The 14,816-nt window shown below is 32.9% G+C and overlaps 1 protein-coding gene and 1 pseudogene across 2 annotated transcripts in view; both read right to left on the reverse strand.

Moving 5' to 3' along the window:
* The window catches only part of ANTXR2 (ANTXR cell adhesion molecule 2), a 154,254-nt gene that overhangs the window by 124,157 nt on the left and 15,281 nt on the right, over window positions 1–14,816 (reverse strand). For both annotated transcript variants that reach the window (XM_050792065.1, XM_050792064.1), the window contains exons 4-7: window positions 12,602–12,683; window positions 12,027–12,134; window positions 11,811–11,879; window positions 10,928–11,008 (exon numbers count right to left, since the gene is read on the reverse strand). In XM_050792065.1, coding sequence (XP_050648022.1) covers window positions 10,928–11,008; window positions 11,811–11,879; window positions 12,027–12,134; window positions 12,602–12,683 — 340 coding nt within the window. The remainder of the gene's footprint in view (window positions 1–10,927; window positions 11,009–11,810; window positions 11,880–12,026; window positions 12,135–12,601; window positions 12,684–14,816) is intronic.
* Window positions 13,728–13,843, reverse strand: LOC126955909 (uncharacterized; annotated as a pseudogene).

Raw genomic sequence — 14,816 nt, forward strand, 5'->3', positions numbered from 1 at the left:
TATCCTTTCTCATTGAAACCTTCTCTCCTATTTAAGATGTATGTGTCTTGAATGCCTCCTTTAAAATGTATGGTAAAAAGTCTGTCATGTATTAACATGAGAAACTCAAAACCCAAGTATTTTCCCTTTGCAGAGTTTTTGGGATAAAACTGCTGATGGAAGAATAACACTAACCCCTTATAAATTATAATGACATTTTCTGTTGCTTCAAACTGATCATATAAAATTTTGATGCATTATTTTTACAATTCAGATAAGCAAAATACTCTCAATAGTTCAGTGAACACTGCTAATTAATTTCATGGCATTTTTCTACTTGGCAAGGGAGAGGTGTAGGATAAGATAAAGTTGCTTATGTATCCCTCTGGGTTTGTTTTCAGTTAGCAGCAAGTCCAGATCCAGCCTTAAGAGTCAGCTATGACTGCCCTGCCTGCTGGCCTCGAGATTATAGATGTTTGGCAGCAGATGAAAGTAGATTCCACTGTTGTCTCTTCTCTGAAGTCCAACTTGAATGAAGCATCAGAACAGTGTTTAAGCCTAGACACTCTAGGAATGTCCCAAATTAATTTGCATCAAGTCTATATCTAGTGTAATACGGTCAGGTTGCATGGTTTCACCGTAGGCCAAATCTCCTTTCTACGTGACAAGAAGCAGAAATTCACTCTAGAATTAGAATTGGCAAGGTTTGCTGGGGGATGAGAACCAATGCTGAGTCAGAGGGACAAATACGCCAAGAATCCAACTGGTTACAAAGAAGTTTCTTATCTTGCTTGTCTATATGGTTACCATCAAGTTTTTATAACTACTGAATAATAACTGATGGTAAAGACAAACTGCTGGTATTATCAAGGAAACATCCATAGCAAAATTAACCAGAAATCATCAGAAGGCATGAGTTTTGCGAGAACCTTGACTTAATTACTTCTTTCCTAGAGGATTCATGTGGAATCATACTTTGATTGAGATCTTGTAAGTTCCTGAATATGTTTACATAATAGACACATGCTATAATAACAAACGTAGGACATATAAGAAATAATAAAAGCAATATCATGGCCTGAAAAACATATACAATGGATATAGCTATGGCCTTTTCTTCTGGTATTTAAAATAATACGGGATTTGTGGAGAGTTGTTATTGGTGTCGATCCAAGATAATAATGTATCATGCAATAAATTAAGATGGGGAGATAAAATCAAAATATTATTTAGGACCTATGTTGTCTTTGAAGTTTATGTTGAATTTGAGAGAAAAATCTAGGAGCTAGACCTTAGGACTTGAAGATCAACCATCCAGCTTGACCAAAACAAAAACACTTCCAACAATTAACATAAGCCTAGACATATTTTAAAATCCATATGTTTTTTTCTAATTCCTAAGCGGCAACAGGAAGGATCCTATATCTGGAAAATAGAATGCAGCCCATTCCAGAAGAATGAAATAAAAACTTTTAAAATGAGTAATACTACATGTTGAAAATTCAATCTAATATAAAAAGTACATAGCACAATATCTTATGAATAGCAGCTGCTCAATGAATGTTTATTCTATTTAATTAAAAAGCAAATGCAAAACTTTTTAATAAGAAGCATGGCCATTATACTATAAGATAAAAAACAGAGCATATAACACTAAGAATTATGCATGTAAAAAGATACAGAGCTTACTGAGAAGCTATTTGAATTAATCAAATCACATTTTCAGTCATGCAAAATGAAAAAATATTATTTGGATAAATTCAAATTTTGGCAATTAATAGTACTTATAAGGCATATCGGACCAGATGCAAAAATAATGAAAACACAAACAACATGATAAGAAACAAACTTAAGATATGTGTTATCTTTTTTTTAAGTCTTATTTTAGGTAGAATATATAAAATGAGAAAAAGGGTATTAAATCCCATTAACTAATTTCCTCTGTAATAACTTTTTTTAAGATCAACTCTAAATAGTAAGGCTTTTTCCTCCCCAAAATAGATTATTTCTTTACATATACATTCACATATGCTACCTAAACTTCTCCAAAATTTTTACAAATCTATTAAAACTTCTAAATATTCATCTCAGCAATGATTTTTTTGACACTGATTTTGGATCTGTAACATCATTGGCAACCGATCTTCACAGATAATTTACAAGTGTTCTAGGTGTGGCCTTAACAGATAGAAACTGCCAATTTCCATGACCCACAGCATGTCAGAAAATATTGCTAAGGGTAATAAAGTCTAAAAAAGCAAGATTTTATTTTTCTGACTCATTGAGCAGCTTTAAACACTACAGGATTCATCCCCAATACAAAAGATTTAAAAAAAAAAAAAAAGATTTCAAGTTTAAATCAGGGAAAAATACATGAAAAGTATTAGTTTTAAAGTACCAACAAAATGAAACTTTTGTTATTAGACATCCAACTGCATAAAATAAGTAGCAAAAACAACTGGAAAGGTGTTTCTCATCCTTTTGTCTTGTTTCCTTTTTATCTTTTAATATTCAGATGTGTGATTTTTATTTTTTTCTATGGCTTTCAAACATCCCAGGCAAATATATTTTTCTCTAAGACGTAATGCTTCAACTAAGAACAATTGCTATTTTATAATCACATGTTTTGGTTGAGTTCATTCCTTAAAAATGCTTAGAGCTTCAAAATATCAGTTGTTCAATACAGCACACACCACTCTGACCAGTTTCTAAATATGGATTCTCTTCTGCCTTGCAAGTAAGCAAGTAATAAAAGCACACATGACAAATTTCTAAGCAAACTTTTACCCTAAGAGATCTGTGGAAGAAGGTAAATCATAATCATCGTCTTTTACTCTTCTGAGCTCCAAACAAAACAGATGGATAGTTCTGATTACACTGTCAATGAACATACTCCCACATGATAAATCTTTTTTAAAAATTTACTTTCTTCCACATCTCACAATTCTAATATTAAAATAACTCATATTAGCAGTCTTGTTCTTTCATTACAATATAGAAAAGAGTGCCAAAAATGGATAGGTTGTGATTGGAAACAAGTTTATCTGCCTCTACTTTTTGGTTTTGTTGTTGTTGCTGTTGTCTTTGGTCACCACAAACTCAAAATAATCCATTAATGCTATAGCTTAGGAACATAAATAAGTTTCCTATAAAAAATGTCTTGAGTTTATGAGATAAAATAACAATAAATGGAGTATTTCAGAATTTAAAGAAATTGGTTCGTGGCATAATTTTCACTCTGATGCAAACATTATTTTATATTAGCCCTATTTGTCCACTTTCTTGTTTTACTAAGACAAGAAGTATATCTGCCAAGCAGTCTAAGTCTATACTTATTCCATTTGATTTTTCAGAAATCCAGGATGGCAAATGAAACGTTCCCCTATGCAACAATAATAGAAAAAAAAATGTTTTATTAATTCTTCTATTAATTTTCCAAACACGCATCCTAAAAATTGTAAGCTCTGAAGAGTCTGGGGGCCATATCCATTTTGGTAACACAAAACACAGAAAAGTGTCTTGAACACAGCCCAATACCCAACAAACGCTTCTGAATAAACTGAGAATTATTATATTTGGGGAAAATGAAGTATAATTGAGAAATTATACATTTTCCCTCATTATAATGTACACCAAATGGTACATTTGGTCACAAATATTAACCATTTTCTCCACTTTTTCAATTTCCTTCCACTCAACTGAATCTGCTTCTAAGAGCAGGTAAGCCTCTATAGGACATCTCCTTTTATAGTCCAACAGGTTAATGTTAAGAAATTAACATTTGGAATTTAATTTTATCTGTGTAGCCAAATGTCATCAGTTTAGTTTAGTTTTCTCACAAACTATCACAAAGCTGTACTTATTTATTCAAAGTGGATTTGATTTTCTTAAACTACAATCCCAACCACATTTTTTAAAAAAAGGAAAGAATGATATGATTAGGGAACATTTTCATGCAAATACAAATACAGCTTTGGACAGTAGAGGCCAAAATAAGATCAGTTAATAAAATGAATAATTTAAAAGAAACTTTCTATGTTTATTTTCAAGTGGGATTTAGAAGGAATGAGGTGTCTTCTTAGAATACATGTCAAAATATTTTAAATGTATTTGAATATAGTGAGCTGTCATTGCTACTGATTTTTTTGTTCCCACCCTGGACACTTTTGCACCCCTACACTTCTATGAATAGTTCCCCTTTCTATTTGGGAAACTGTTTTCCACTCCATGTGGTCCTAGTGAGGCTGTGAATCATAGTACCTTCTTCTTCCTCTCTCCTTTGCCTCCAACAGAACTGGTACAGGAATGAGCTCATGACTCAACTGAATCTATTAGAGTTCTTATCTGGGACCCTATATGCTGATGCAGAGACAACACCCCTCACTTTCCAATGTACTTGCTGAGGACCAGGTAAGCCTCCTTTTGCAATTACAGTTCACCAACATTCATCTAAACAAGGAATGAGGCAAACAGAAACATAGGCAAAACTTACTAAGAGAGAAGACCCTAACAACATGATTGATTCCCTGGATCCAGCTGTACCTGAGGTAATTTCCCTCTCTGGACCACCTAGTTAAAGGCCTGTAACATTCTTTTTTTCTTTTCCTTAAACTAGTATTAACTGAGTTCTTGTCATGGGAAATCAAAAGGGTCTCAATACAGTGAAACACAAATATGAGGATGAAATCAAATTTATATGAAATCAGAGGTTAGTTATCTAATGTTCAAATGTACCATAGCTATATTAGAAAAATATAAAAACATTTTTAAGAACTTGCATAGATTTTTATTCATTCATTTTATTTACTTATCTAATGCATATGGAATCAGAGGTTAATTTTTAATGCTCCAATATACCATAACTATATTATAAAAATATAAGAATATTTTTTAAAACTTGCATAGATTGTATTTACTTATAATTCAGAAATATGAATTAAGCTAAGAATTAAGCAATGACTACTTACCCAACACTATATTAAGCATTAGGTGAAAAAAAAACAAAAAACAAAAAAAAGAAAAAACAGGAGTTGGGGCAATATAGTTTCAACCTTCATACAATTAATGTGAAAGTTATTATAATGAAACATCTCATCTACATTCAGCACTAATGATCCTTAGACAAGAAGAAGCCTAGAATAATCTGATATACAGTTATTCTTACATTATGGACAGTCCTTTTTAACAGGAGTCCTGAAAATTGTTTTCCAGTTTTGAGTAAGGCCTACCAGTTTTGTTTTTCCTATGAATGTATCTTTATAGTTGCTCAGACTTTGAGTTTTTCATCAAACCATGATTTTACAAATAGAAGTTTTCACAACTAAGTGGTCAACATTCATAGCAGGGTGTGCTAAAATCACTTAAGCTAAGGTATTATCAGCATGTTTATTAGGTACTCTCTTCTATGAAAATGATTTGCCTTAAGAGAAAATGTGTTTGCAATGTCTTCTCATTCCATTAAAATATAATGTTAGACACTTTTCTTTTTAGATATTTTTCTAAGAACAAACAACAACAGAAATTACTGAGAAAAAAATTTCACTCTAAAAGTGAAATGAAGCTTATATCTCCAGCACTATAAATGAAGCTACTTTTTGAAATTTCACTTTTCCCTTTAGAAACTATCTAATTGAGTTTTATTTAAATGTTCTAAATGTGTGGATGATCGTTCCCTTCCTATTTATGCTTGTATACTTTCCCATTAAAAACTTAGAAACTCTGGCATTAACTACCATCACCCAAGATGTAGTGTTCTCAATTCTTCTGGACCAGGGTTATTTATAAAACATGCTTCACAACTGGTTTATCTCTTTCTGCTTAATACTTTCTGAGGTATTCTTACAGAAAAAAAAAAAAAAAATGTGGGAATAATTCCAAATAGTCAAACATCCCACGGTCCTGTTTTTACAAAAGGGGAAGAAAGGCACAGAAAATTTTGATTTTTATTCTTTCCATATTATTCACCAATCTGTGGTTTTCTTTTACTTTTAATGTTTTCTTCCACATTCTGCATTATGAAACATTGAACTAGAACCCACAGGGTACTCACGTCTCAGTCTGACCTTTACTAGCTCAAAAAAAATTTCATTTTCAAATATAAGCCATACAATCACCTTTCCAAGAACACAAAAATAATTTAATATTCTAAGTTTTTAAAGATAATCTGGAGTGAAAAATGGAAAATAGAATATATATGTGCTTGTGTCTGTGGACAATGGGAGGGGAGAAGGAAAAAGAGGAAGCAAAATGACTCAGTCCTAAGGTTTTCTAACCTTTCTATTCCACCTGGCCTCTAACTCCCTAAAGGATATCCCCCACTGGGCTTTTGTTTTCAAGCTCAAATCAACTTCTCCCTCTGCCCTATGCCTTCTTCCATTTTGTACAATAACCTGATTGCCCCTCTGTAAAAACAGTTTTCCCTCTAACTATTCTTAGTCATTCACCTTAGTCAGGGACAGAATGCCCAAGTTACTTTTGCCTCCTCTCTCGCTGTCGAACCCTATAGCAAGGGAGCTCTCAAGTCCTACTAATATTTTAATGCTTCCCAGATTTAACGTTTTACTTCCAGTTTCACTGCCCGTACTAATAGTAACAACTAACATTTGACAGCTAATATTTGTCATGTCCCTCGGAGCCCAGCTCAACAACAGTCAAAGATTTTATACCTGGAGGTTTAGCCCCACCCTGTTCCTGACATGATTCTTGCCAGAATAAAGAGGTTATTAGGTGCTTCCCTCATGATCCTTGACCTAGTTTCATTGCGAAAGACAGGATCCCAGTGCCAAGAATAATCTCTAAGGAACTATGATGATCCATTGTTTCTCTCAAGACTACTGAGTTTCTTCTCTGAATTTCTAATTAGTACTATAAGTCCCACCATAGGAATTGTGTCTCTCCTCTGAATGTGGGGTCCAGAAATTCTACATAGCTTTTGTTGTGGGAATACTGAATTTTGTTTCCAAGTTGTTGCCTAGGTCCTGATCCTACGGCTTGAGGATTTAGTACCAGAGCACATCCACATGCTTGACTTTGTGTGCTACACTATCTAAAAATCCTTGCTGTCATGACTCACATGCTAAATTTGATCCTCTTACATGTCAGTGCCATGTCCTTTTGTACCTAAGACTTTGTTCAAGTAGACTGGGGGTCAGCTCTCTCAGTGGACTGCCCTAAAGAAGGATCAGGAGTCCCATCACTAGCCCCGGGTTAGTTTCCTGCCATGCCTAGCTTTCTACCAAATGTTTTAAAGCCAAGCCCTTCTGACTTAGGTCATTCTCAATTGTTACCTCATTTAATTTAAAAAACAAAACAATGAAATGGAAATCACTATTCCCATTTGACTGAGGGTTTTAAAACTCAGAGAAATTACATTACAGGACATACCCCAGGTTACTTGGCGAGACAGAGTTGGAATTCACACCCAGGTTTTCCTATTCCCAACTTCATTTTGTCTCCACTATGTTGGGCTTCCTTTCACTGTGTCTCACAAGGATAACGGCAAAAGACTTACAACACATCATCATCTTCCAAATCATCTTGTACATTATTATAAGAGTACTCTTCCTAAACCTGCATGGCCATTATATAAATCCCATGCTCTAAATAAATCTTCCATAATTTCCTACTTATTTATGAAATAAGAGCCAATTCTCGAAACAAGTATGTGAAAGTCTCCATAATCTGGATTCAGGAGACCTGTCAATGTTTGTCCCCCATACCCTCTATGATCCTAGTCAAACCACACTCCAGCCTACACCTCAGCTACTCAGCCCAGATAGTTCTTGAAGTTCTGTGCTCTTTGTTTCTGATTAAGTCTATCCCAATTGTCAGAGTCAAGTTCAAATTTCACAATGAAAGGCCTCCCATAACTTCATATAACTAAACCTATCCTGTCTTTACGTCACCTTACACTACAGTCACATTGGCATTCAACACCAATTGCGTTATAAGATTATTTTTTATCCCCTAGGGTGACTCACTGAAATTTTCCTCCTCTAAATGTCCACAACACTTTGTAAATCTTTCAGGGGACTGCCACACTCCAAACCTCAAATAATCATTAATTTCAAGCCCCTTTAGAGAGAATATGTCTTATTTAAGTTTACATCCCTTCTTCTAACCTTACCACAATGCCTTAAGAATAGTAAGGGCTCAGTAAATAAACTAATGAAAGAATGAGCTCATTGAAGAAAAAAAGGAGAAAAAGAAGATATATTTTCTTCCAGCATATACTTGAGATATTGAATTATAAACCTTCATATGCAACTAGCTAAGATTGGAAATTACATCAATATTCCCCCAAAATGTTACATACCATGTTTGCCTGAATAGAAATCTAACAATACTAAAACAATGCATTTTCCCCAAAATTAAAATAGAATGTTTAAAATGATTTTCTGAATCAAATACATGTTAAAGGAGGCATTAAAATTTTAACACGCAGGATATTCGTAATAAAGGCCTTTTTCAGCCCCTTGATTTTTGAGTTGTAAAAGACAGAACTACTACAGTGTTTCTTCTTTATTTTTAACCACAATGAAGAAAGGCTCCAAAATAAAACTTTGCTATTAAGAAATTAATTCTAGACAAATGATGTCTTAACAATATATGATATCTTACACATTAAGGGGACCAGACCATCTTGGTCATTGGATTTTAGAGGGGAGAGAGAACAAACAAAACAATAAAAACCATGTTGTAGATTTTTTTCAGGGATTAACTTCAAACAAATTAATGCACTGACAATGAGACTGGATGTATTTTAAAAACCACTAGCTGGAAAAAAATTATTTTTTATTTCTTCTATTGACTTAGCTTTACATAAATAACGTTCCACAGTATAATTTCACCCATTAGCTTGATAAATCATAAAGAACAGAGTATAGTCTCTTCTATCTCTACTAACCCTGTGATACAAACACTGTATTGGTTTTAAAGATCAAATATGTATATTTTAAAATCAGATGGTACTGTGCAATTATAAAGCACAATTCAAATTTAAGGCAAAATTATAGTCTTTGTATACTATGAGGGATGGAGCAATCTTTGCCCTTGAAGATACATGAAAGCTTACATTGCCTTTAATTTCTACAAAGTGGGCAAAAATCTCAAACTATCATCACATTGATAAAAATCTCAACCATTAATGAAACCAGGTTTGGCTGTAATGGCTCCTTCTTTCTACCTGCCAACTCTGCCAGATACTACAGGGTTTCCCCAAAAGGTGACTTTTCTAAGAATAATTTACTCTTCCCTCTGTGAGCACATAGCTGAAATTTAACTGTATCGACATGAAAACTATACCCATGTTTTCCCTCCAAACAACACTCAAGAGATTTTCTTGGCAAATTGTGGCTAAAATAATGCAAATTTTCCTAATTTCGTGCAAAATCTTTCAACATAACTGAAGCTAAAGTCCATCAAGAACTTTAGGCAAAATGGCCATACTTAGAACTGACATTCTAAAGGTTTCCTAATAAATACAGAAGAATTAAGTGTATCAAACAAACATAATAAAACAATGATAATGATGTCTTCTGGAACTCAGCTACTAATTCCTTAAAGGGGAAATCTATAGCTATTATCCATAAAGATAGAGTTTTGGAAACCTAATCCATCATCTGGGAAATTCTGAGCTAAACCTTTTACATATAAAAAAAAAATTCCAAAGGAATAGCCCAGAGAGGTCCTTTCTCCTTCCCAGTATAATTATAAAAATCATTACAAATCCCAGAGCAAAATAAAATTCTATTTAAAATACAATCCACTGATTTGTTTATTTAGAGGGTGAAATTATCCTCCTTTTTACTTTGTCAGTACTGTATCCTGTATTTTAAAACTTAAATCACAGTTGTATCAGTTTTACTTATCCTGAATTCAGCTATAAAATTATTTACTATTTTTTACACTGCAATTTTTCCCTAAAACCTAAACACAACAATATATGTAAACTACAAAAACAATTGAATCTCTGTTCCATTCTGCACTTACATTTGGTTTGTCCACTAGACGTACGGATATGTGATGGAACCAAATTATGTTTTCTCTGAAAAGCTCCATTAATTTTTTTAAAAGCCTACATGCTACTAAAAACAAATTCAATAAATCTTACTTTGTGTTTCTCAAAAACATGATCTCTAAAGAGAAATTTAAATTCCCAGAACCAAATGTTAGAAGAAACTGATATTTTTCCCCTAAAGATTTTTTTTTAATGCTTTGGCTTGGAGAATATATATTATTCACTTCCATTTTAGGATGGTGTTTACCAAAATATCATAAATACTTAATAGCAACTGTTCCTAGTGCTTGTAGCAAAAGGCAGTAAAATGAAACATAAACCTCCGCTCTGAAAGCCCAGGAGTTTTGCTTTGCATTTCATCACTCTCCTTCCCCAAACCCTGTTTAGGATAGCCCAGATTCTAATGATCACCAGAGACAGCACAACTGAATTCCAAACAGAAATATTATGGGCTCTAGTGAAACTATTAATCATTTAAATGGAAAGAACAACAAATGCAGTCAAATAGCCACTAGTTCAAGTTGCCTGACTGATATAGTTAACAGATACTATATTTGGAGAAGGGAGTTATCACACATTTCATTCCAAATTTTTATTTTAAATTTCTCCTGTAAAACCTATAAAACTTTCAGGATATTAAGGCAGTTAACTCCATAATCAAAGTGTGAAAGTGTCTGAAACTTAAAATCTTAAACTTGAAACCACAAACCCAGTCTCACAGAGCCCAAGATGCAAGAATTAATACCAAATGTCAGTTACAAACAAAATTCAGATCTTTAGAATTACACTGTTTGCAATACTAAACAAATCTCTTTCTTAACCTCTTTCCTCTAGATAATGACCACCTGCACTGGATATTAAGATTACTTCTTATAGGTTAAAAAAATATACAAAATTTTGAGCCCTTCCTGCTCCCAGAGAAATACTCACAGAATTAATTATTCCTTTAAGAGCCTGAAATCCACCTTTGACAGGGAAAACTTGCTCCTTGGAATCCGCAATTCTCTCAAGCTTTAGAAAGAAGAGGAAGACTTGATTAAGGAATGGCTGATACATACAACAGTTTATAAGCTTCATTACATTTCAGTTATGTTCATCTGAAAAATTACTCCACAGGATTAATTTACCAGTGTGATCTGTGTTCAAGGCCAGGAATTGAAGGTGATGATACTAGTGTTACTCTAAATGTATTACCACAAAATAAATTGAGATCAGTCAGAGTACCTTTAAGGTGACCCCAAGTGCAATTTCACAACAGTGCAGAACTCTAATAGCTGTCAACAGCATAAGACTCAGGAGTCTAAACCATGCTCATGCAAAAATTTAAGTGTAAAATAACTTCGTGAGTGAAATATTTTCAAATATATAAACCCTCAAGTCTCATGAAAAAAATGGTTTTGTAAGAAAAATGATCAGACTTCCATTAGATGGACTTCTGAAATTCCTGCATACCTGAGAGTCAAATTTTAAATAAAATAGAAATTCTAACATTAGAATGACTATATATTATATATATAATAACATTTCATTAGTTTAGTTAAAAAGAAATATATGTATCATTTCAAGCCAAATGTTTATCTTATATTAGTTTACCAAACCAAACAATTGAGAGATTTAAAGTTTCATTTTCAGTAGCAAAACCTATTAAAATTCTTACATTATTAAGGTAGAACTCAAAACCTACAGCCACTTCTAAAAAAAATCTTTAACAATCGACCAGTGTCACAATGTCATCAGTGAAAAGAATTTGTTAAACTATCCTTAAGACAATTATGTGGTTCAGATTAAAGTTTGCAGATCTCTTGTAACTCACCTGAGCTTGTTCAAAATCAAGGACACCAACACAATAAACACTAGCCCCAAGTGACCTGGATATCTTTGCCTATGGAGAACGAGGAAGGAAAGAGAGAGAAAAAAAGAGAGAGAGGGGAGAGGGAGAAAGTGAATTATTCAAATATCAAGCTATACATTCTGAGACACACAGCAATGTACAGCGGGGTGTAGAGAACAGTCTCAGTTCAATACTCACCTCTTTCTCTGCATATGATGGCACCAGACCGTCCAACTTGCCATCTGTCAGAGCAATTATGATACTGGAGGTTTTCAAGCCTCCTGCTTTCTGAATTTGTTCATTCGCCTGAAAATGAAGAATAATCATCCAACTCACAATTTAATTTTAACTTTTAACCAGCATGTTCCATCAAGCTGAATTTGTAAGTCTGACAAAATCAAAATATTACTGGCTAGCTTTTAAAACAGGGTAATTTGTGTTAACTATTTTATTTGAAATATGCATATATTCACATTACAGAGTAGTTCCTATTGGTTTTAAATTATATAGATTTTTAACTGTGACTGCTTAATCTTAATATAACCACAAGGGCCCAAGGGAAATGGAAACTTCCTTAAAAGGCAAAATGCCATCTTAATTTTTCTCATCACCAGAGTAAATAATTTTTTCTACTTGTCTCATCTCTAGAACAACTAAAAGCACTTAAAAAACTTTAAGATAAATATGTAATGAGGTTATTGAGCTTTGCTAGAGGGTTATATTTCACCACAGAAAGCATTCTCTCCCATGCTTACAAATGTAAAAGAACTTACTAGCTTTAGTCCTTCATGGATATATGTCTCTCCTACTGGACTAACACGTTTTAAATCCTCCAAGCCTTTACTGATTTTGCCTCTGAAAGTAATATTAAACAAAAGAAAAAATGAGCAAAGAGCAAAGATAACAATAAACACTTCTTGGAAAACATGGCAGTATTGTTAACTAAGCTTTCTTCAGTAGGAAGCAGAGGAAAGAACATGGGCTTTGAAAGCAGATAACTTCCTATACTTTTTGTCATTTTGGTAAGTATTTAATAACTTTTGTATATTATCTACCAAAAATAGGCATTGATGTGCTAACAATGTCTTGAAAAAGCTTAGCATATTCTAGGCCTTCTGAGCTGAGATCAGATATCTTCAATCACTCTTGTTTTCCTAAAAGGAGTAAAACATACCTTCCCTCATCCACAAAAATACAAGAATCGAGTAGATCAGCTTCAATGACAAAGCATTTCTGAAACATTCACTCCATCTCCCTAAAAGTGGGAAATTTTCCTTGTTATCTGCGAATTGCTAAAGCACATTATTTAGCCCTTACTTACAGAAATTAACATTTTTTCTTACTGTCTCCCAGAGTCACAGGTCTCATGATTTTTCTGCTTTTGTGGTACCTTCTCACCCATCCAGACACCTGCACATTACCTTGAACACAGTAGGTACTTAATACATATTTCATGAATGAATGAAGAAATAAGTTGATGGACAGATAGATGGATGAATGCATGGATAGATGGATGAAATAGAAGGTAATGAATTCTTGGAAGAGACACTATGAATGAAAAAAATTCAAAACTATAGAATAATTTCTTTCATGAACGAAATTATTGGAATAGACACTATGAATGAAAACAACTAAAAACTATAGAATAATTTCTTTCATCATGACTAATTCACTATCCCAACTGAGTTTGTCCAAATGGGGTATGACTACAATATTATTAAGAGCTATTTTATGTGTATGAGTTAAGGGAAGACCCTATTTTTAGAGTTTTTAAAATACAGATTTGAAACCTCCTCGAAAATAAATAAAACCACTTATCTTAAGAGATAAGTAAAATAATGTGGCAAAATTATCCAAACTAAATTCAAAACTTGTTTTATAATAAATTTAAAAGATCAGAAAAGATCTTAAGATATTATTTTAAGACCTTTTCAATATAAGCAAAAAAAAAATGCCTTTTTAACTGGTGAGAATGGATACTACACTTGATCTTAGCCAAAAGGCTGAGAAGTGATAAGAAGTGCATTTTAAAATTCTTGAAATGATAAACTGAATTATAAAATTTTAAATAACACATGAAGAGTACTCACTCTTACTGAGGATGACAGATGAAGGAGATTAAGTATAAGAAGTATCATCTTAACATCAAGGAACTTACTAGGGCCATATACAACATTTTATATGTATAGGTATATGTGTGTATACATTTATATTACATGCTGTTATAAAACGTCGAAAAAAATTTCAAAACATTTTGTCATGTGGCAATATTGTGTTTCAAATAATTGAAATAAATAATCCATTATCAGAGCCTTATACATGTTTTAAAAGTAACTTCTTGATTGTATTTTTATATCGCAATAAAAAATATCACCAGGCAAGTTTTCCATATCATAAAGTTTCCAGGAAACAGAAGACAATGTTCAAGGTACGACCCTAATCCTTCTCTTTCCTGGTTCACTCATCTCTATTAACTCTTGTTAATTGTCTTTTTAAATACTTGGTTTAAAGTCCTATTCTGAACCTTTCTTTAAGTTCATGACACTCTTTTTTTCTGAGTCACCCCAAGCTTTCTAGCCATACTCATATTCATATTTTACCACGATAAAAAAGTTCTCTCCTAAAAACATTCAACTTTCTAATAATTTAACTAATTAAATTTAATTTAAATATTCCCTTTTCAACTATGCTGAAAGTTTACCTTAGGCTATTACCGTGTCTTTTATTTATGATGTATTCCCCTGCTCTGTACTTATTTTAATGTCATTTGCAAAGTGAGTGTTCAATAAATTTTTCAATATACCATAAAAAAATTATAATATGATAGCATAAGTTATGTAATTCATAAGCTTGTTTTATCTAAAATATTTATGTTTGGTAGCTACAGAAACAACTTGAAATTGATTCTGTCTGAATGCAGATAAAAGTCAAATATTTGGTGCTTCTCAGAAATGAGTGGCAGTGTGTCCTCAAGCATTAATGTTTGCT

The sequence above is a fragment of the Macaca thibetana genome, chromosome 5 (genome assembly GCF_024542745.1).
Source record: "Macaca thibetana thibetana isolate TM-01 chromosome 5, ASM2454274v1, whole genome shotgun sequence".
NCBI lineage: Eukaryota > Metazoa > Chordata > Mammalia > Primates > Cercopithecidae > Macaca > Macaca thibetana.